Source organism: Podarcis raffonei, chromosome 4, assembly GCF_027172205.1.
Source record: "Podarcis raffonei isolate rPodRaf1 chromosome 4, rPodRaf1.pri, whole genome shotgun sequence".
Classification (NCBI taxonomy): domain Eukaryota; kingdom Metazoa; phylum Chordata; class Lepidosauria; order Squamata; family Lacertidae; genus Podarcis; species Podarcis raffonei.
The window spans coordinates 76890427-76910547 of record NC_070605.1 but is presented as its reverse complement, the minus strand read 5'-3'; the positions used below and the strand labels follow the sequence as shown (position 1 = coordinate 76910547).

The window sequence follows — 20121 nt, the reverse complement described above, 5'->3', positions numbered from 1 at the left end:
GCCATTCTCTGCATACTTGATACAGCACCAGGGTATTATTGCAACCAAATATAATACTATTGACATTTTATTTTCATTATTCAATAAATCTGAAGACAGACAGCTAATCCACTGTTATTTATTGTAGCTCCTTATCAGATTCAGCAACGTCTGGTTTTAAAAGTGAGATAACAAACCAAGGCAACATATATTAGATTTCTACAAATATCTTGTTCCGACCCAGCGTGTCTTTCGAAAGTAAAAATAGCACCACAGTTGGAGTGTGTGCACACAGATACAGACATTTATTTTTTGGAAATATCTATAGACTGCAGTTTCATTAAAAAATACAGCAAGGCAATATACAGCACATAAAATTACTATAAGATTTTTTTTAAAAAATCATTATAAACGCCATTGAAAAAAAATCAATAAATACAGTTTGGTAAAAATAATTTCACATTGCAAAGGCTTGTCTGAATATTACAATTTCAGGAGATGTATAAAAGAAGGCAGGAGCGTTTCCTGCTGATCCTCTCTTCGCAAGGAGTTCCACAGGACAGGGTCTGCAACACTGAAGGCAGCAAACCTATGAATGGCATCTGTCCATATAAGGAGACAAAACAATCTCTATTGAGTCCTATGTTGAGTTGGCTTCCAGAGAGTGCTGCATCTACTTAAAGATCACACGGTATATTTTCTGACACATTTTGTTTTGGGGATATGAGACACAAAACTTCCCAAATATAGGCACTCTAATCGCAAACAGTCAGCAGCCTGTAGCAACATCTTAGTAGCCTTACTAACATGAAACTTGAGTGAAGCCCTTCAGGGGTGGCTGAATTGGTCATGCTCTGTCCTGGAATGTACATCTCACAAAATAGACGGTTCCTTCATTGAGGAGGGCTTAGCAGGCATCGCATAGCGGAGCTTCTTCCAAAACCTGGAATTCAAAGCGAGTGACTTCTCTTCTTTCCATTTCACCACGTGGCTTGGTGAAAGAAGTTTCAAAGACTTGGGCAAGAAATCAAAGTCACGTATCGGCATATATTCTATTAGTATCACTTTAATGTTCTTCTCAACCAAGGCCTTGTGAAGCCCGGTTTCAAGTTCAAACATGACTTTGTCGGAGATGTAGTTCTTACTCAGTATAATGATTAATCTTCTACTTCTGTCAATATATGACTGGACATCATCGACAGCAGCTGCAGGCAGAAAAGGGAGCAGTTATAATGGAAACATCTGAAATAGCATTGGTCTATTAATACATTACATGAATTACAAACATGAGAGGCCTGTGGAAATGTGCTAATGCTGTCTCTTCTGCCACAAAGCAGCATGGAAAAGTTTGAAGTGAATTATTTCTAATTTTAGAATACAGATTATGTATATATTGTGTGTGTGTGTGTGTGTGTGTGTGTGTGTGTGTGTGCGTGTAACAATATAACTATATAACTATGGGTCGTATCACATTTTACAGCTGGAGAACACTGAGGCACAATAATAAGTGACTAGCCCACAATTAGTCAGCGAGTTCATGACAAAGAATTCTTAAGCAAAAATTCCAGTAAACAGCAATAGTGAGTGATTCTGGGCATGTGCAGAATGCCTTTCACTCACAACCAAGCAATTTCATCCTCCTCCCCCCCATCTCACACTTAGAATTAAGAATTTAAAGTCAGAAGTCCATTTTCAACTAAGAAGTCTATTTTCAGCATCAGGACAGAGTCCTGGAGTCAAAGAAGAAAAAGGCAGGTTGCAAATACTTTAAAGGACACCAGTTGTTTTCTCTTGCCCTTGAAGAACTCTGCACAACTCTAATGTGATGTTCTGAGGTCTCTGAGAAACTGTGAGGAAATGACTTCTACGAAGGCAGGAAGGCATGTGGGCATGTAAACGGCAGAACCTCATACCTGGTCTGCAATATTATCAGAAGCAACTCATTCTTCCTTTAAATCAATACCACTTGTTAACCAAACAATAAAACCGTCACCCACCAAGGTCACAGATTCTTGTTTGGCACAGAGCAATAAACCACCAGCACTGCTCTCCAGCAAAACAAACATCTGTGTCAGCTTTAAGGGTAACAAGGCCAAGGACTCGCCCCTTCTCTGGTAGGCTTCCCTCCCCCTTCCGTTACAGAAGGACAAGATATTACATTCCCCCCCCCCCCCGATAACAAACATTTCAGCTAGCAAGGCACTGCCCCCCACCTCCAAGAGGAGGCCACCCATTGGCCAATATGAATTGAAGCAGCGGGCGGGAGCTTGAGCCGGCTGCCCAGGCGGCCAAGGCCAGCCACCCAGTAAAAGGGCTAAGTGTCCATTTTTCCTCAATCTGAAAAGCGCCTTAGAATAATGCAGCAGAAAGAAAAGGCATTTGTCTCCTCCAAAATTTTAATATATCTGTCAGATCTAATGTAGCAGGGGACTCCTGTCTGTCAAAATTGATAATACTGGGTGGTCCAGCTCAGTATATGGCAGTTTCATATGTCCAACGTTCTCTCTGGACCTCAAGGACGATGGGGGAAGTAATGTGAATCAAAGCCCAATAGCAGATAGTTGAAAACATACAAGCTGATAAGGCTATTTCTTCCAGCAAGAAATAGTTCGGGTCCAGACTTCTAAAATGATTGGTTCCCTTGGCAAAACATGAGTAAAGGGGACAATATTAAGTCATCCCACACCCGTGCAAATGATATTGTTTTTATTCCTTTGTAGACGCAATCTGTTTATTTCCAAACAACTCAGCATGCACAAAGATGAGTTTGGCTGCTTAGTCATGCAGCCCATAAGGTAGAAAAAATATACATTAACTTGACCTTGGTTTGAATTGTGAAAATACTGAAGTCAGTTGGATCCAAGTCAGAGTTCATTACAAATCTGAAAATTATGAGCAACTAGATTTGACTTATAAATAGATTAACAGATTTCTTCTAACATAGCTCCTAACTGCTCAAGTACACCTTGCATGGCTAAATTCTGCTACAAAACATCCCTCATTTTAGTATGCATTTTAATTTTTCAAAAAAGAATCAGGGTTAACACCCATGAAAAGGGGTTATTGGTGCTGTCCTTTAAAGCCCTAAATGGCTTTGGCCCTGTATACCTGAAGGAGCATCTCCACCCCCATTGTTCAGCCTGGACACTGAGGTCCAGCACCGAGGGCCTTCTGATGGTTCCCTCATTGCAAGAAGCGAAGTTACAGGGAACCAGTGGCACCCGCTCTGTGGAATGCCCTCCCATCAGATGTCAAGGAAATAAACAATTATCTGAGTTAGAAGACATCTGAAGGCAGCCCTGTATCGGGAAGTTTTTTATGTTTGTTGTTTGCTGTGTTTGCTGTTTTAATTTGTTGGAAGCTGCCCAGAGTGGCTGGAGCAACGCAGTCAGTTGGGCGGCATGTAAATATATTATTATTATTATTATTATTGACAATTTTTGCATATTGTCAAAAACTACTCAGTAAGACAGTTACAACACATCCACCTACCTCCTCCAGGAGAGATATCCCGTTCAAAGATACACAGTTTGTATCCAAAATGTTTTTCTAATATTGTGGGCAATATGTTCAGTGCAAATTTTCTCTCTTCATCACATATGGGTACACAGTCTTTCAGGTAAGACACAAATGCATCATATATTTTTCCATCTGTAAAAAATTAATTCACCCGTGAAGTATTTATGTGTTCTGCCTGTTTTTAAAAAGACATTCCTTGTGCAATTACTGGAACTAATTGTGCACCTCCTGCATTTCTTGAAGGTAGCCACTTATCCTTCATTCCATGCAGCCTAATAAACTGAAAGGTCCTTCCTGTCGCAACCAGGGAATGCTGAAACAGAAAAGCTTAAAAAGCAAATCCAACCCTGTCTGCCTCCCCAACCAAGACCTACAAAATTCATTTTTGCTCAGGCAAAACAGCTCTCCACCCACCCCACCCTAAACCAAACCTTACTATGTTTTACCTCCAATCGTTTCATCCTTCCCTGTGACATCTCTGTACAATAAAACAAGGTCAACTTTGAATATCACAGACAGAATGACCGCAAGAACAGAAACAAGGGAAAGCAAGATCACTGCGATAATTCCAGGGGTAAAGACCTGCAAGGGTAAGTCTCGATTCGTTTCTGGAAAACAAAAGGAGGCAAACACGAGTGAGAAAGAGCCCTCCAAATAAGTAATCTTCTCAAGAAAAACTGCAATAAGTCTATCTCAAGGGTAGCCAACATACCCCTCCCGCCACAATGTTGCTTCACTACAGTTCCCATAATCCCCCTGGCTGAGGCTGATGGGAACTGGAGTTCAACAACATCTACAGGGCACCACATTGGGGGCCCCTGGTCTATACTGATGCCAGAACACTCTTCTATTAAGTGTTTGCCCAGTATGTTTTTAGGCAGAAAAAGGGATAACGCATGTTGTCGTGCTTCTTGCTTCTGCCCCAAGGTGTAAGCAGGATCCTATGATCTAAGCCCTGTTTAGGCAAGTTTTTTATGTTTGATCTTTTTCATGTTTTTAATGTTCTGTTGGGAGCCGGGGAAACCCAGCCAGATGGGCAGGGTATAAATAGTATATTATTATTATTATTATTATTATTATTATTATTATTATTATTATTATTATTATTATTAGATGATGATGATTATCCTCAATTTGTGAGCTCATGCTTCATTTGCTCTCAAACTCTAACAAACTGAGCCCCATGAAATCCATTTGTTCTTGTTCATTTACAGTCAACATCCAAGAGGCGACCAAAGCGCCCCCCCCCAAAAAAAAGCCATGTTTGTTGAGATAATGTGATTGTGAGGAGGAGCGTTTGAAAGAGAAAACTGGTGGGTGCTTAACACTTTCCCCCCTCCCCACCAATTCTTCCTGACAAGCTGTCTCCACAGCAAGACTGCAGGAGTCAAAATGTCCGGCTGGGGGGAAAGCATGTCTCTTACAATCTCAGACCAAGATCGGCAAGAAAAAGTAGCAGCCCTGTATGTCTTTGCCACTACAAATGTTGACCTGTGCTGAGACATCCGGCACTAGTCTTTTTCCTGGATCACACCAACACCAGGATGCTAGATCCAATTAGGGAACTATCACCAACTTTGTCAGCTAAGAGAGAAAGCCGCGGGCAGAAACATAGAATCATAGAATTGAACAGCTGGAAGGGACCACAAAGGTCATCCAGTCCAACCCACTGCAAGGCAGCGATTTTTGGCCCAGCATGGAGCTTGAACCCACGACCCTGATATTAAGGGTCTCATGCTCTACTGACTGAGCTACCCTTGCCGTTGCTATTTCCCACTTCCTTTCAAATAAGGTAAACTAATTCTAAAAGAAGGGAACACTCAATTGAGACAGAAATACTAAGTACTGTAGTATTGCACAAATTGTTGTCCTGTCAACAATTTGAGCCCCCCCCCCCCCATCCAGAGGACTACTTCTTAGGCTTCCACACAAAAGCTCTGATTTTCCTTGCATAAGTGCTTTGCACTTCCGTTGTATCTGGTCCACAGATGGGCCCTAGTTAATATTCTTTTTGGGTGCCAGGCATTAGATTAAAACCATACAGTACCTTTCTGCAGTGTAACTATTTGCCTTCCAGTGTAACCAGCTGCCACAAAATTGCAGGTGTATGAAAAATTGATGTCCGCCTCTTTAACGCTCTTGATCCACAACTGCTTCAAAGAATAGTTTTTCCCTTCTTCTTGACTGTTAGAAGAAAAGAAAAGAATGCGAGATATCTTTCATCGGTCAGCTTGATTCTTGTAATCTAATTTCAGGATACAAATCTTCAATGGCAGATCACTGAAGAAAGTCTTAGAATCATAGAATCATAGTCCAACCCCCTGGAATGCAGGAATCTCAGATCAAGAATCCATAACAGAAGAAGTGCCCTTTGTGACTGAAGAACACAAGGAATGCAGTGTGCTACAGTAATTATATGAGAAATAAGCCACCCTCTCCAAATAAATAAATCTTCTCATTGCAGCTTCATTGGGTACTTCCAAACTAGAGGCTGTGCCCAATATTAGTAATGATCAGAGTAGACAGGTTGAAACAAATGGACCTGATTAACTTGGGTCCATTAATTTCAAAGGGCCCACTCTCAATATGATTAATGTTGGCTACAACCCTAGATATTTAGTGTGGCATTTCCATGTTTCCTTCAGTCACTGTTTATGGGGGAAGTTCTGTCATTAACAGGGATGATCCTATCATAGTTCACACAATCTTTGCAAGGCACTACTTTATAAACCCGTTTTATGATCTTTCATTTAGCATGAACATGTATTTATGGATATATATTTTTAAAAAACAACCTATATACCACCTGTTTTGGACTGCTTACGCACTATACATTTAAAGCGAGAATCTGGGAATTGTTAATGGTACTGGGAATTGCAGCTCTGTAAGGGAGTAAAGTACAGTTTCCAGGATTCTTTGCAGGGTGAATATTTGATTTATATGTGCTTTAAATGTACGGCGTGTATGCCGTCGTATTGCCATTTCCAGGCAAAATGGAAATACAGAATATTACATACAAAGTCCAAAGTAAAACAAAAACACTTAAAACCCACAATTGTTAACATCACAAGCTGGAAAATGCCAAGCTGAAGTGAGAGAGGTCTAGTGAAGTAACACCATGCAGGGATAGCCAATACGGCATCCTCAAGTTGTGGTTTGACTACAACTCCCATCATTCCTTATCATTGGCCATGCTGGCCCAGGACTGATGGAGTTGTAGTCCAATAACATCGGACGGGAAACATGAGACACCACTGCCACAATGCTATAATATTGATTTTTAAAAAATCCTTTTCAGTATTGTTGCTGTTCATTTTTTTTAATCTTTTTGTAAACCACTTTGAGGTTTTTTTGTTTGTTTTCATAATCAAGCAGTGTACAAATTTATTGAAAGAAGAATAAGAAGAAAAAGGAAAAAGAAGAAGTGTACCTTATCCAATCCAAAGACAGAGGGGAATCTATAACATGCCAAACCAGTTCACAGATAATGCAGACAATATGAACATTAAAGAAAGGTGGAAGAGACAGTGAGAGGAATGCAATAAACATAAATAGGCAGATAATTGCAGAGAAGAGCGCAAAATTGAAAGCGATAATTTTGTTGTGTTATGCACCTTCCCAATCCTCTAGACACTTGGTTGAATCCAGGCTCAGGCTAAAGGTAAAGGTAAAGGGACCCCTGACCATTAGGTCCAGTCATGACCGACTCTGGGGTTGTGGCGTTCGTCTCACTTTGCTGGCCGAGGGAGCCGGCGTACAGCTTCTGGGTCATGTGGCCAGCATGAGTAAGCCGCTTCTGGCGAACCAGAGCAGCGCATGGAAACGCTGTTTACCTTCCTGCCAGAGCAGTACCTATTTATCTACTTGCACTTTGACGTGCTTTCTAACTGCTAGGTTGGCAGGAGCAGGGACCGAGCAACGGGAGCTCACCGCGTTGTGGGAATTCAAACTGCCGACCTTCTGATCGGCAAGTCCTAGGCTCTGTGGTTTAACCCACAGCGCCACCTGCGTCCCATAGGCTCAGGCTAGCTACACACTAACCCATTTGTAGCACCAAAAATGTAGTTTTTCGTCAATCTGGAACAATCCATGTAAACGTCCTGCTTTCAATCTAAACTGATTCTAGATCCTGCCATGGACAAGGCTGGCTATTAAACACCAGTTTGTGTCTGTCATACAAAGAAGCCCTATGGTTATATTTTATTTTAGCTGGTTAGGTAAGAATGCAAGGCAGAGAGCACAGGAAATCACAACATGCCCAAATGCCAAGGATTGCACTATATAAACATTGATACACAGTTTTTTTCTACCAACATTACTTACTAATGGTATTCCATTTCACATGGCAAGTCGTTGTCCTCACAGCGACGTATCATGTCATCTTGGTGTGACCAATAAAGCAGAAAGTCTCCAACTACATTGTTAGAGTAACCTAAAAAAGCTGTGCAGTTGAGGATTTCCTTTTTACCTAAGCAGAACATGTTTCAAAATTAATAATTTAGGGGGCCTTTAATAAATACACCCAATTGTTATTAAAGCGGAAATGATTGCCTAATTTGTTTTTATTTATTTGTGAAATTTCTGGCCCACCTTCCACTATGTAGGCCCAGGGCAGGAATACAAACATTCCTAAAACTATACAACTAAAACCCCACAGGGTGGTATCTAGCTAAGTCATACTCAGAGCAGTGTTTCCTCGATGACAGTGGTTTAAGTTCAACCACATTGTGCTCACAGCAGACCCATTGAAATTAGTGGACTTAAGTTTGTCATGTCCACTGAATTCAATGGGTCTACTCTGAATATAACTAACAACCCACACCTTAAAAGTAAAGAGTCCTCCGGCTGCATCAAAACAGACAATAAACAATACCAGCCGAATGGCTCCATTAAAATCCTCACCCTTTCCCAAAGGCCTGGGAGCAGTTGCTTTGCTTCCAACTCCCATTATTTTGTAGTCCTATATTAAGGTTTTAAGGGTGTTTGCTAAAGTTTTTTTCAAGATTTCAGAAGGATACTGCCTCATGAGGAAGCTGGTGTGGGTTGCCATCTACCACAGAGATGGAAGTGATATGCATTGTTCGGTTAAATATGTAGTTAAAAGTCTCCCATAAGCTTTTTGTGCAGATAACAGCTATGAATTCTTGCACTCTACAGGGCCAACCAAAGTGATGAATGAATTGTAAATAAATAATAATGGTTTGTTTATGTTATGGCAGTTTTGTGTTTCAAATCAACATAAGTCACTTTAAATTTATTTTGTAAAAAAATTCTACCTGTAATACATGCATGCATGCATAATATGCAATAGGCAGTCCACAAGGTTCATGAAATACATCTATTCTGTCGCCACAGTGTATCTCAGGATGTAATGTCTTACCCATCTACACATTTTGGGACAAATGTGGCAATGCCTGCTGTCTTCACTTGCACGCCACACAACCGTCCCATACAACCACACACACTTACACAACTAGCCTTAGAAAACGTTCTCTCATTTTAGAGAAAGGAAGAGGTACCTATTTCCGTTAGGATGGTATAACTTTCGGATCCAATTAGCCCAGGCTTTGTGATTTCCTCAAGACCTTGGGGGTGCAAAGCAGCACGTTACTTAAGCCACCCTTTCCCCTAACAGTTCAGTCTAATGTTGACATATTTGAAATTGGGTGAAATAATGTTGTTGTTATAATTGTTGTTATATGATTTGAAAGTAATATTATTATTATTATTATCATCATCATCATTATTCACATAAATCCAGGGTTGGTAAAAAGTGCCTGATAGGAACCTGTCAGCTTACAGAGTGTTGATGCAACAAAGCAAATCCCCTGTGTTGCAGAACAGACAAAACTAGACCAACCAGAAGCAAAACGCAGCTAATAAAGAATGAGCAATAATCAATAATAATGTAGTGTTTCATAATAACAAATAGTTCATACGTGATGTTTCAAAGTACAGTAGTACCTCGGGTTACAAACACCTCGGGTTACAAACACTTCGGGTTACAAATTCCGCTAAGCCGGAAGTAGTACCTCGGGTTAAGAAATTTACCTCAGGATGAGAACAGAAATCGCGCAGCGGCGCGACAGGCCCCATTAGCTAAAGTGGTACCTCAGGTTAAGAACGGTTTCAGGTTAAGAACGGACCTCCAGAACGAATTAAGTTTGTAACCAGAGGTACCACTGTATGTTAAATCAAAATAGTAAGCATAACCAGTCACTATAACAGAACATCGTGATTAAAGTCAGATGCTTTTAAACAAGCGCATAGCGATTAAGGCCAGATGCCTTTAAACAGTCAATCAATGCCCTGCAAAAAAAGTAGGTGCTCCAGCAGAAAACAGAAAAACAGTTTTTCCAGATACACGTACTGTTTTGAAGATGAATCTTCATCAGCGATTAAAATGTCTACCTACAGGTACATCAAATAACAAAGGATCAGCAGACACTGATATGTGATCCTTTGTTATTTGATGTACCTATGGGACCTTAAACGCTATGCGCTTGTTTAAAGGTATCTGACCTTAATTGTGATGTTCTGTTATAGTGAGTGGTTACGCTTACTATTTTGATTTAATGTACTTTGAAACATCATGTACGTACTATTTTTTATTGTGAAACAGTACATTATAATTGATTATTGCTCATTTTTTATTAGCCGTGTGTTGCTACAGAGTGTTGATGGCAGCTGAGCCTACAGAGAGGAGGCAGAGGGTCTCCAGAAACCAAACGTTAGGCAGACTGTAGGCCCCTGCCATGTATTATCCACACAAAATGGCCTCCACTATAGCTGCAAGCCCCAGCTCCCTTGCTGTTTTTACACATGGGAGACCCATTCATGTGGATAACACCTGAAGGTGCTTGTGTAAGGCCTGCATCCACATATCACGTCTTTAAAAAAAACACCCTAAAAATCAAATACTGAGTAAACAGCAGCATTGCTAAGCACTTAAAAGATTCAGAGCACAGCCACGTGCCACAAATGGGCATAAAATTGACACCTGCTAATATGTATAGGGGCTCCTGGGTAAGTTGAGATTTAAAGGGTTTAGGTAAAGGTAAAGGTACCCCTGCCCGTACGGGCCAGTCTTGCCAGACTCTAGGGTTGTGCGCCCATCTCACTCACTTCCGGGTCACGTGGCCAGCGTGACAAGCTGCATCTGGCGAGCCAGCGCAGCACACAGAACGCCGTTTACCTTCCCGCTATAAAGCGGTACCTATTTATCTACTTGCACTTTGACGTGCTTTTGAACTGCTAGGTTGGCAGGTGCTGGGACCGAACAATGGGAGCGCATCCCGCCGTGGGGATTCGAACCGCCGACCATGCGATCGGCAAGTCCTAGGCGCTGAGGTTTTAATGCAAAGCAAACTATTGTCCTATTTTTCGCTCCGCCTCTCACCTTCTTCCACTGTTAGTCCTATTGTTTTGGTAGCATTGTATCTCTTTCCTGCATGAAGAAATGTCTTCACGCATGTGAAGTTTCCAGAATCTCCCGCTGTTAGCTCATCGATAGACCACTCCTCCTTTATTTGAGGGAGCTTCTTGCAGTCCTGTTTAAAGTGGAGATGTTCCAAAAGATGTATTAGAAGCAACATAAAATTTCAAAATACAGTACATGAACAAGTACGCAAACAATGTGGTGAGCCATTCCCTCCCCTTCCATTCTGCCTTCATTATCTTGCTCTAAAGAAGCCATGGGTAGGCAAACTAAGGCCCGGGGGCCAAATCTGGCCAAATCGCCTTCTCAATCCGGCCCGCAGACGGTCCAGGAATCAGCATGTTTTTACGTGAGTAGAATGTCTCCTTTTATTTAAAATGCATCTCTGGGTTATTTGTGGGGCATAGGAATTTGTTCATTTCCCCCCCCCCAATATACTCCGGCCCCCCACAAGGTCTGAGGGACAGTGGACTGGCCCCCTGCAGAAAAAGTTTGCTGACCCCTGAGTCTAAACTGTTTGTCATGATAAATATACAACCTTGTAGTTAGTTGTGTGCAGTGCTTTTTTTCTGGAAAAGGAAGGGGAAACTCACCACCAAGTTTGTTTGTTTGTTTGTTGCAGATCCAGTAACAGTGCCACCCCTACCCCCACCCCACCCCAATTCCCAGGCAGTGACTAAATGTAAGATGTGATTAATAAACTGGATAAGAAATGGCCACAACTTTATTGATTACAGATATAGGTGGATTTTGGAGCGCATATCCGTTCCAGCCCTCCAGCCCCGCCCCTGACAAAAATTAATTATTATTTAATTTTTTAAAAGGTAAAGGAACTCAATTTCCAGAGAAAGCTGTGTTAATAAATACCTTGTACCATGTTATCATGGCAACATTTGCCCTGTGGTATGTATCATTGCATTTCAGGTGATAGGTTCTTCCAAGAATTCCATGTATAGCAGATGACACGTGGTTGGCATTGAAGCAACTTGTTCTACTTCTTTGGAGGACAATCAAAGACCATTTCTTTGGATTGTGTTTTCCATTGCTGAGAGGAAGGAAGAAGTGTGTGTGTGTGTTAAGGTGGCTTTCTATATTTTCTTACATTTATATCCTGCTTTCCTTCCATGAGTGAACCCATCAAGGCCAGCCCGAGGCATATTTTGACACCTGAGGCAAACCACAAAATGGCGGCCCTCCCCGGCTAGTGGAAAAGGGGTGAGTGAAGATCTACATCAGGAACAAGGGTGTGAGGAGACCAGCAGCACCTCCTATTTGCCAAGAACCTGCTGTAGAGGTGGCAGTTGGGGAGGTCACCAAGGAGGCGGCAGATCCGGGCTCCAAGGACCATGCCACAGGCAGCGCAAGTGAGAAATGTATTCCTTGAAGGCTGGGTCAGCTGCCCCTGCAGATCCTGCTCCCTAGGTCGTCCCATCATGCCTCATGGGGTGGGTGAGCCAGCCCTAGAACCGATGACACATTAAAAGCCATTTTCGCAGACCAGTTCTCTCACAAGGACAAAACCATATTTGCATATGTAGTGGTACATTTGTAAATGGTTTTTGGGGCAGAGTTCCTGAATAAATCAGGCATTTAGGCCATTGAAAGTAGGAAACCAAAAGCAATGAACCAAAACAAACAAAATAATTCATAAATTAGGTGTTGGGGTGGGTGGGAAATTTGTTATTTTATAATAAGAAGAAGAATAGTAGTAGTAGTAATAATTTTGAGTTATTAGGTTGTTAACAGTCCTGCAATTTCAGATGAAGGGTGGTATAAAAATGCAATGATTGTGATAGCTCATCATTATCACAATACAGTGGTACCTCGGAAGTCAAACGGTATCCGTTCCAGAAATCCGTTCAAAATGTTCGGAAACTAAGGCACAACTTCCAATTGGCTTCCGGAAGCTCCTGCAGCCAATTGGAAGCTGTGTAAACCACGTTGGACATTCAGGTTCCAAAGAACATTTGCAAACTGGAACACTCACTGGAACACTCAAGGCACAGAATCACATACTCGAGTGAGGTCTCTGTGACCTAATTTGCGACAGCCACAAGAGCCAAGGTGTCAGTAAAGGGGGCAGGAAGAAAACAACAAGCAGCAGCCCAACCCAAGATCTTTGGATAACAGTTACCTAACTTGACTTTCGCTCCTGGGTCATTTTTAGATTTAAAAAAGCCATCTGAAAACTGAATTGATAGATGCCACTGAGAAAATTACGTGGGACTCCAGACGGCCAAATAAAGCATTTTCTATAAGGCAAGGGTAGCCAAAGATGCCTCCCGTTTGAGCCCTTCAGTTGCTCAAAACAACCCAGGTCTCTGGCTCCTTAAACTCAGACCTAGGACTCAGCTATACAGCTGCAAACAAAATGTTTTAAGTGTGTTTTAAGTGCAATATGCAATGTGACACCAGATGGTGATGGTGAGCCTTATGGAAAATTCAGTGTATTTTTAAGAATGCTTTATTACAAAAAGCATTTTCAGAGCAGTTTTTTAAGTGTGTAGAGATTCCACCTTAGTCTTTCTGCAACTCACCTGGACTCCCTTCATTATTGACTCTGCATTTGGATTATGTTTGGACCTGGACTGATTCCCTAGACCGATTCAACCTCAGTATGTTCTGGTCACTGCTGCACCATCATCCCAGCTCTCATTGGCCAAGAATTTTGGAAAGGAAACTTATGCCTCTCTGGACTGGCACCCAAGCCCTTGAGAGCAACCCTAGACAATAGCATCTATTTGCTTTCAAGTCCTATCATTCACACAGGAGAGTGTTCTGTGTTGTTGCTAGGCAGCAACATTATCAGTGTGTGTATGTGGTACAAAATCAATATTGTTTGCTCTGCACATTCAGGACCAACGGGAGATAGCTGGACTTTCCACAGTATGGATTTGGGTGAGGGACCATCAGTCACAAAAACTCAGAGCAATAAAGAATAAGATCCAAAATTCATGCCACAATAAACTTGATGGGTCGCCATGCCATGTAAATTTGGGTTTGTGGGTTGCCATCACAAAAAGGTTGGGAACTAACTGGAGATGATTTTGGCATTAAGCGGTATATAAATGAATAAATAAAATACAGTGGTACCTCGGGTTAAGTACTTAATTCGTTCCGGAGGTCCGTTCTTAACCTGAAACTGTTCTTAACCTGAAGCACCACTTTAGCTAATGGGGCCTCCTGCTGCTGCCACGCCGCCGGAGCACGATTTCTGTTCTCATCCTGAAGCAAAGTTCTTAACCTGAACACTATTTCTGGGTTAGCGGAGTCTGTAACCTGAAGCGTATGTAACCGGAGGTACCACTGTAACTAGTTGCAGAATGGCATCCAAATGGACGCTTCTTGCATTGAGAGTAGCACTAAACCAGAAATCCCCATCTAGCTTCGTTTGGAAGCAGCCATGGGCCTCTTTGGCCCCTGCTGGAGCTAACTGTGCTGCATTAGTTCTGGTACTGGATCCAACCATTCCAGGCACTTCTTACCGCTAAAGTCCTCGTGTGGTTTGTGAGTGCCAGAAGCCAGCTCTTCTATTGGAAACCATGCAGCTGCTGTCGCACGTGGATCGCCAAAGAGGTGCTACATAAGCAATCTGCAACACTATCAGTCCTGTATTTTGCAGCACATGTCTCTGCCACGCTCACCTTAAGGGTCAAACGGGGTCATCCCCTGGATGATCCAGGAAACATATTGCTTCAAGGAGTTGCCCAATCCAGAATGCATAACAGGAAAAGGCCCGCTTTCGGAAGAGGGGAAGCTGCTAGTGCTTTACTAACTGAGAAGGAAGTGAAGGATCTCACTGTGAGGGCTTTCCTGACATTGTTGCCTTTCACTGACGTTCACAGTGTAGCAAGTCTCACTCCTGCTTTGAAACCACACCAAGATACAGCTAGTAGCAATGTTGCTGAACTGTCAGCACCAGTTTAAAAAAAACTGTTCCATTCCGGCTAAAGGGTGGGAAGGCAGTGTGCTTGGGCAACAGCCGAGGACCCCTAAAGCCTTGCCCTGTTGCAGGGCTGGGAAGGGCAAGGGGATAAAAGCATTGATGCCTGCCTTTCTACATAATCAGCCTTTCCTTAGGAACTGGGTGGGGAGGGTGGGAGAGGGAATAGTAGAACCGTAGATCTGGAAGGGACCACAAGGGTCATTGCAAGATTTGGAGGGGAGGAGGTGCCGGTACAGAGTACCACCAAAAAAAAGCACTGAGAAGGTTCAAACTCTGGTGTTTCCAGGTAGAGCAGGGAGAAAACCCAGCTAGAGGAAAGGCAGCTTCCTATGCAAATATGGACTGCTGTACATCTTCTTTGTGGGACGTGGGTGGCGCTGTGGGTTAAACCACAGAGCCTAGGACTTGCCGATCAGAAAGTCAGCAGTTCGAATCCCCGCAACGGGGTGAGCTCCCGTTGCTCAGTCCCTGCTCCTGCCAACCTAGCACTTCGAAAGCATGTCAAAGTGCAAGTAGATAAATAGGTACCGCTCTGGCGGGAAGGTAAACGGCGTTTCCACGCAATGCTCTGGTTCGCCAGAAGCGGCTTAGTCATGCTGGCCACATGACCCGGAAGCTGTACGCCGGCTCCCTCGGCCAATAAAGCGAGATGAGCGCTGCAACCCCAGAGTCGGCCATGACTGGACCTAATGGTCAGGCGTCCCTTTACCTTTTTACATCTTCTTTACGTGAAAGGAAGACCTGGCAAAACAGGCCAAGGCCTCCAAACATCTCTGTATATACTCCTCTTGGTACATATTCCACCTACCTGGAGTTACACATATAGTTTCCAGTGTCATTCAGCACAGCTGGCCAAAATTCCAAGTAAGTCCCGCTCAACTCAGTTCTGTTGTCTCCTTGAATCAATGTCCAATCTCCTCCTCTTTCCTTATACCAGTGCACGGCGTAGCCTCTATCTTGTTCCACCCCGGGACAGCAAATTGAAAAATATTCTCCTTCCGGAATGTTAATGATCGAGCGTATAGGGCAAAGCTGACCTGCAGGGTGTACACAAAGAAACAAATAAATGTGGCCTTTCTTAGAAAACAGGGGGGCAAAAGAGCACATCTCATTCTTGGAGCTATGCTAACGCTAGCCCTGATGTGACCTAGCTTCATGAAACACAAGACAGTCGTTCCACCTCTTTGGCCTGACTATTGAGACAGGAAACGGAGTATGCTGGCACTATTCAAACAAAACAAGAAGGCAATGGCAATGCAGCTCTGTCCATGCCCCTGTTTTTTTTTGTAGAGGATCCACAATATCTTGCATGTTTGTGCAACGGAGCATGAAGCTTCTAAGGAAGGGGGGGAAATGCACTAGTGTGCGGAAGATATGGTTAGCAGGGAGAGGTGAAGCTGTGTAGGTGCTTGACCAGTATTTGGAGGTTGCAATGGGCTGGATGAGGACCAATAAACAGAAACTAAATTCCAACAGGACAGAGGTGCTGTGAATCAGTGGCACCCACATCCAGGAATTACGGTAGAAGGTGACCTGTTCTAGATGCACTTCCCCTCAAAGAATAGCTTCATAGTGTGCAGGTAGGGACGCAGGTGGCACTGTGATCTAAACCACAGAAGAAGAAGAAGAAGAAGAAGAAGAAGAAGAAGAAGAAGAAGAAGAAGAAGAAGAAGAAGAGTAGTAGTAGTAGTAGTAGTAGTAGTAGTAGTAGTAGTTTGGATTTGATATCCCGCTTTATCACTACCCGAAGGAGTCTCAAAGCAGCTAACATTCTCCTTTCCCTTCCTCCCCAACAACAAACACTCTGTGAGGTGAGTGAGGCTGAGAGACTTCAAAGAAGTGTGACTGGCCCAAGGTCACCCAGCAGCTGCATGTGGAGGAGCGGAGACGCAAACCCGGTTCCCCAGATTATAAATCTACCAATCTTAACCACTACACCACACTGGCTCTCTTGAGCTTGCCAATCAGAAGGTCAGCGGTTCAAATCCCCGTGACGATGTGAGCTCCTGTTGCTCTGTTCCATCTCCTGCCAACCTAGCAGTTCGAAAGCATGCCAGTGCAAGTAGATAAATAGGTACTGCTGCGGTGGGAAGGTAAACAGCATTTCTGTGAGCTCTGGTTTCCATCACGGTGTTCTGTTGTGCCAGAAGCGGTTTAGTCATGCTACCCACACGACCAGGAAAGCTGTCTGTGGACAAACACCGGCTCCCTCGGCCTGAAAGTGAGATTGGTGCCATAACCCCAGAGTCGCCTTTGACTGGGCTACCTTTTACCTAAATTCCACCTTGTCCCTGGAGGTCTATGCAGTCTCTCTTGCCAGATAAGGCTGGTTCATCAATTACAAAGGACCACTAGGGACCGATCCACTGCTCCCTGGGCTTCCTTCCTGCATGAAGGATCAGGCCCTCGACAGCTGGGCCTGCTGATAAATAGTAGCTGGGAGATGAGTCAGATAAGGAACAGCTGGGGAAAGAGACAGCTCTTGAGTGAGGCCTTAGAGTGTTTTCTAACTTAGGAGCATGGGAAGATAGTCGTGGCTATTTATATGCAAGAAGAGAGAGACAGCAGGCATGGACAGCAGATCTGCTGATGTACACAAATTACAGGGGTAGCCTGGTTACTGTGATCCACACTCAGATAACCTCCGGTTTAGCTACTGCAATGCAATGCACTCTACGAGGGGCTGCCCTTGAAGAGGGTTCAGAATTTGCAGCTAGCGCAAAATGTAGCCACCAGAGTCACGTTGGGTCTGATGTTTCAAGACTTCATGGCACCAATCCTCAAAGATCTGTGCTAGCTGCCAGTTAACTACCAAACCCAGTTCAAGGTTTTGGCCCTGACATGTAACTCCCTAAACTGCTAATACCACTGCTAATAAACTCCCAAATACCAGAGGGACCCACTTCTCCATATATCAACCTGTCCATGGCTTGAGACCTGCTTGGGAGGGCCAGCTGGTAGGCCCAGGCCCAGGCGGTCTCTAACACACCAGAGGGACTTCTTGGTAACAACCTCACAGTTGTGGAATGCACTGCCCCAAGAGGGTTGGGTTTGTGCCAAAACTCTTTAGGCATCTTCTCATCGGTGTTTCCCAAAGTTGGGTCTCCAGCTGTTTTTGGACTACAACTCCCATCATCCCTAGCTAGCAAGACCAGTGGTCAGGGATGTTGGGAATTGTAGTCTGAAAACAGCTGGAGACCCAACTTTCGGAAACACTGTTCTAATCATTGCCTTTTTCATAGGGCATCTTTATGTAGAAGTAGATAGCTTATGGAAATTGGTTTTACTTTACTGCATCATTTATTTATTTATTGGTTTATATATTGTTGAACGCTGTCCAGAAGATCCTCGGACGAAGGGTGGGATATAAGGTTTTTTTAAAAATAAAGTTTGAACTACGCAGGGTGGTTGGAGGGACAAGCACACACAACTCAGTATCAAAGGTTAGTCATACCCAGAGAAACCCAGAGACTTTAAGTTATTTACCAAATCCACTTATATCAAGGATTCTGCTCTAAGTATCACACCCCACACTGTAATTCCTGAGAAATAAAAATGTGTGCTTTCAGTGAAAATGACATTTACCAATAGTAGAACCAATACACTGAAGGACAGTGAGATTACTGAGTAACCACTTTGCATTTACAGTTGGTTTTTTAATTAACGTCTGGAAATGTTTCTGGGGAGCTTTGTATGAGGATCCAGAAACAGTGACTTATCTTCTATACTTGGAAAAATTGAGTTATACTTACCTAGGCTGGCACAGATAAGAATCATCAGCAGGAGAACAGACAGATTTCCAACATACATTTCAAAATTAATTTGAGTTGCACCTTCTTTTCTGGGAAAAAAAGAAAAGTAAAAGCTAGAGGCTTTGATTTTAAAAGCAGAGTCTGGATTTGCAGGCTGTCTGATTCGTCATTAGAGGTTATTATCTAAGGATATGAGTAATATGAGAAACAACTAAAACTGAAGGGTTAAAAAAGGGGGAAAGTTATTACTACATAAAAAAAGGAAATATTTGCATATTTGGGTATGACTCATTTCGTATTGTTCATGGCTTAATGATTTTGCTGAATACTGTGAATTACTATCACATTCTAGATATGCCTTCTAGATTTAGAGATTAAGCACACTGACCTGGAAGCCAGCTGGGTCCTAAAGCTGCAATACTAAGTATCGTCTATCTACACTGAGGGTCTTTAACAATGGCCGCTCATTATTCTCCCGCTTTAAGCTAAATAATTTTCCATGCTGCACAAGCTACATCCTCCCATCTTCTGTCATATCAGTGGTTAGAGTGTTGGACTAGGGACCTGGGAGACCAGGGTTCAAAACCCCACTCAGCCGCGAAGCTCAATGGGTAACTTTGGACTAGTCACTGTCTCTGAGCCTAATCTACCTCACATGATTGCTTTGAGGATGAAATGGAGAGGTGGAGAATTGCACTCCGAGCTCCTTGATGGCAAGGTGGTGGGAAAATAAAAGAAGGAACTGTGCAGACATGTGCCTGGATCCCATGGACACAACAGCAACAGTCTAGAAGTACCGTTAGCCCCTCTACCTGCTAACTTGGGCTGCTTTCAGATGGTGTCTGCTGTTTTGTGAGTGAGCGTTGAGGAGAGAGCAGCAAAATCAGCAAAATCCCAGTTGACACAACGTCATATCATTTCCCCGCAAAAAAAAAGAAAGAAAGAAAAGAAACACTCAGGAAATTGCAGGAGCCTTGTAACCTACCTGGAAACTCTGTGCAAAAGCAAAATCAGGAGAAATGCTCAAATTAGCAAGTTGCCTGGAAGCAACAGCAATGCAAATCTTTCCTGTGTAAGCAGAAGAAAAGTCCTACTGAGCGCAATGGGTAAGCATGTTTAGGATTGGGGCCGCAGATTTCAATGGGTCTTAATCCCCACCTTCCCCCCCCCAAAAAACCCCAAACTGTACAGTATTGCGCAGCATTTTGATTGCAAAGCGCACGACCCGTCAGCTACTACCACTTGCGCGACCATCTAACCGAGATTGCAAGAGGGGGGGAATCGTCCCTGCGAGAACTACGTGCGCCTTACCTTGCGGGAACCAAGCGGACTGGAGAATGGGGAGTGAACGAGGGAGACGCGGCCAGCTCCTTCCTACCGAAAACTTAGCGCGTCGCTTGGAAGGCAGACATAGCAACAAAAAACAAAACCCCAGCAGCAAAGGGAGAAACGCTTGATTCTCCTCCAAACCGTTGATTTGCGTGTCT

The 20121-nt window shown here is 43.3% G+C and overlaps 1 protein-coding gene across 2 annotated transcripts; it reads right to left on the bottom strand.

Moving 5' to 3' along the window:
* Positions 1-776: 776 nt before the first annotated feature.
* On the bottom strand, positions 777-20098 carry IL18R1 (interleukin 18 receptor 1). 2 transcript variants are annotated; one of them, XM_053384231.1, is made up of 11 exons: positions 19946-20098; positions 18635-18723; positions 15691-15919; positions 11804-11981; positions 10898-11048; positions 9018-9083; positions 7822-7966; positions 5546-5682; positions 3945-4106; positions 3472-3630; positions 777-1184 (listed from the first exon to the last, which is right to left on the bottom strand). In XM_053384231.1, exons 2-11 carry the CDS (start codon positions 18690-18692, stop codon positions 853-855), a joined length of 1617 nt encoding a protein of 538 aa, XP_053240206.1. In that variant the 5' UTR covers positions 18693-18723; positions 19946-20098; the 3' UTR covers positions 777-852. The 2 variants fall into 2 exon arrangements, with proteins under 2 accessions (XP_053240206.1, XP_053240207.1); XM_053384232.1 differs by lacking the exon at positions 19946-20098 and adding an exon at positions 19447-19515.
* Positions 20099-20121: the final 23 nt, after the last annotated feature.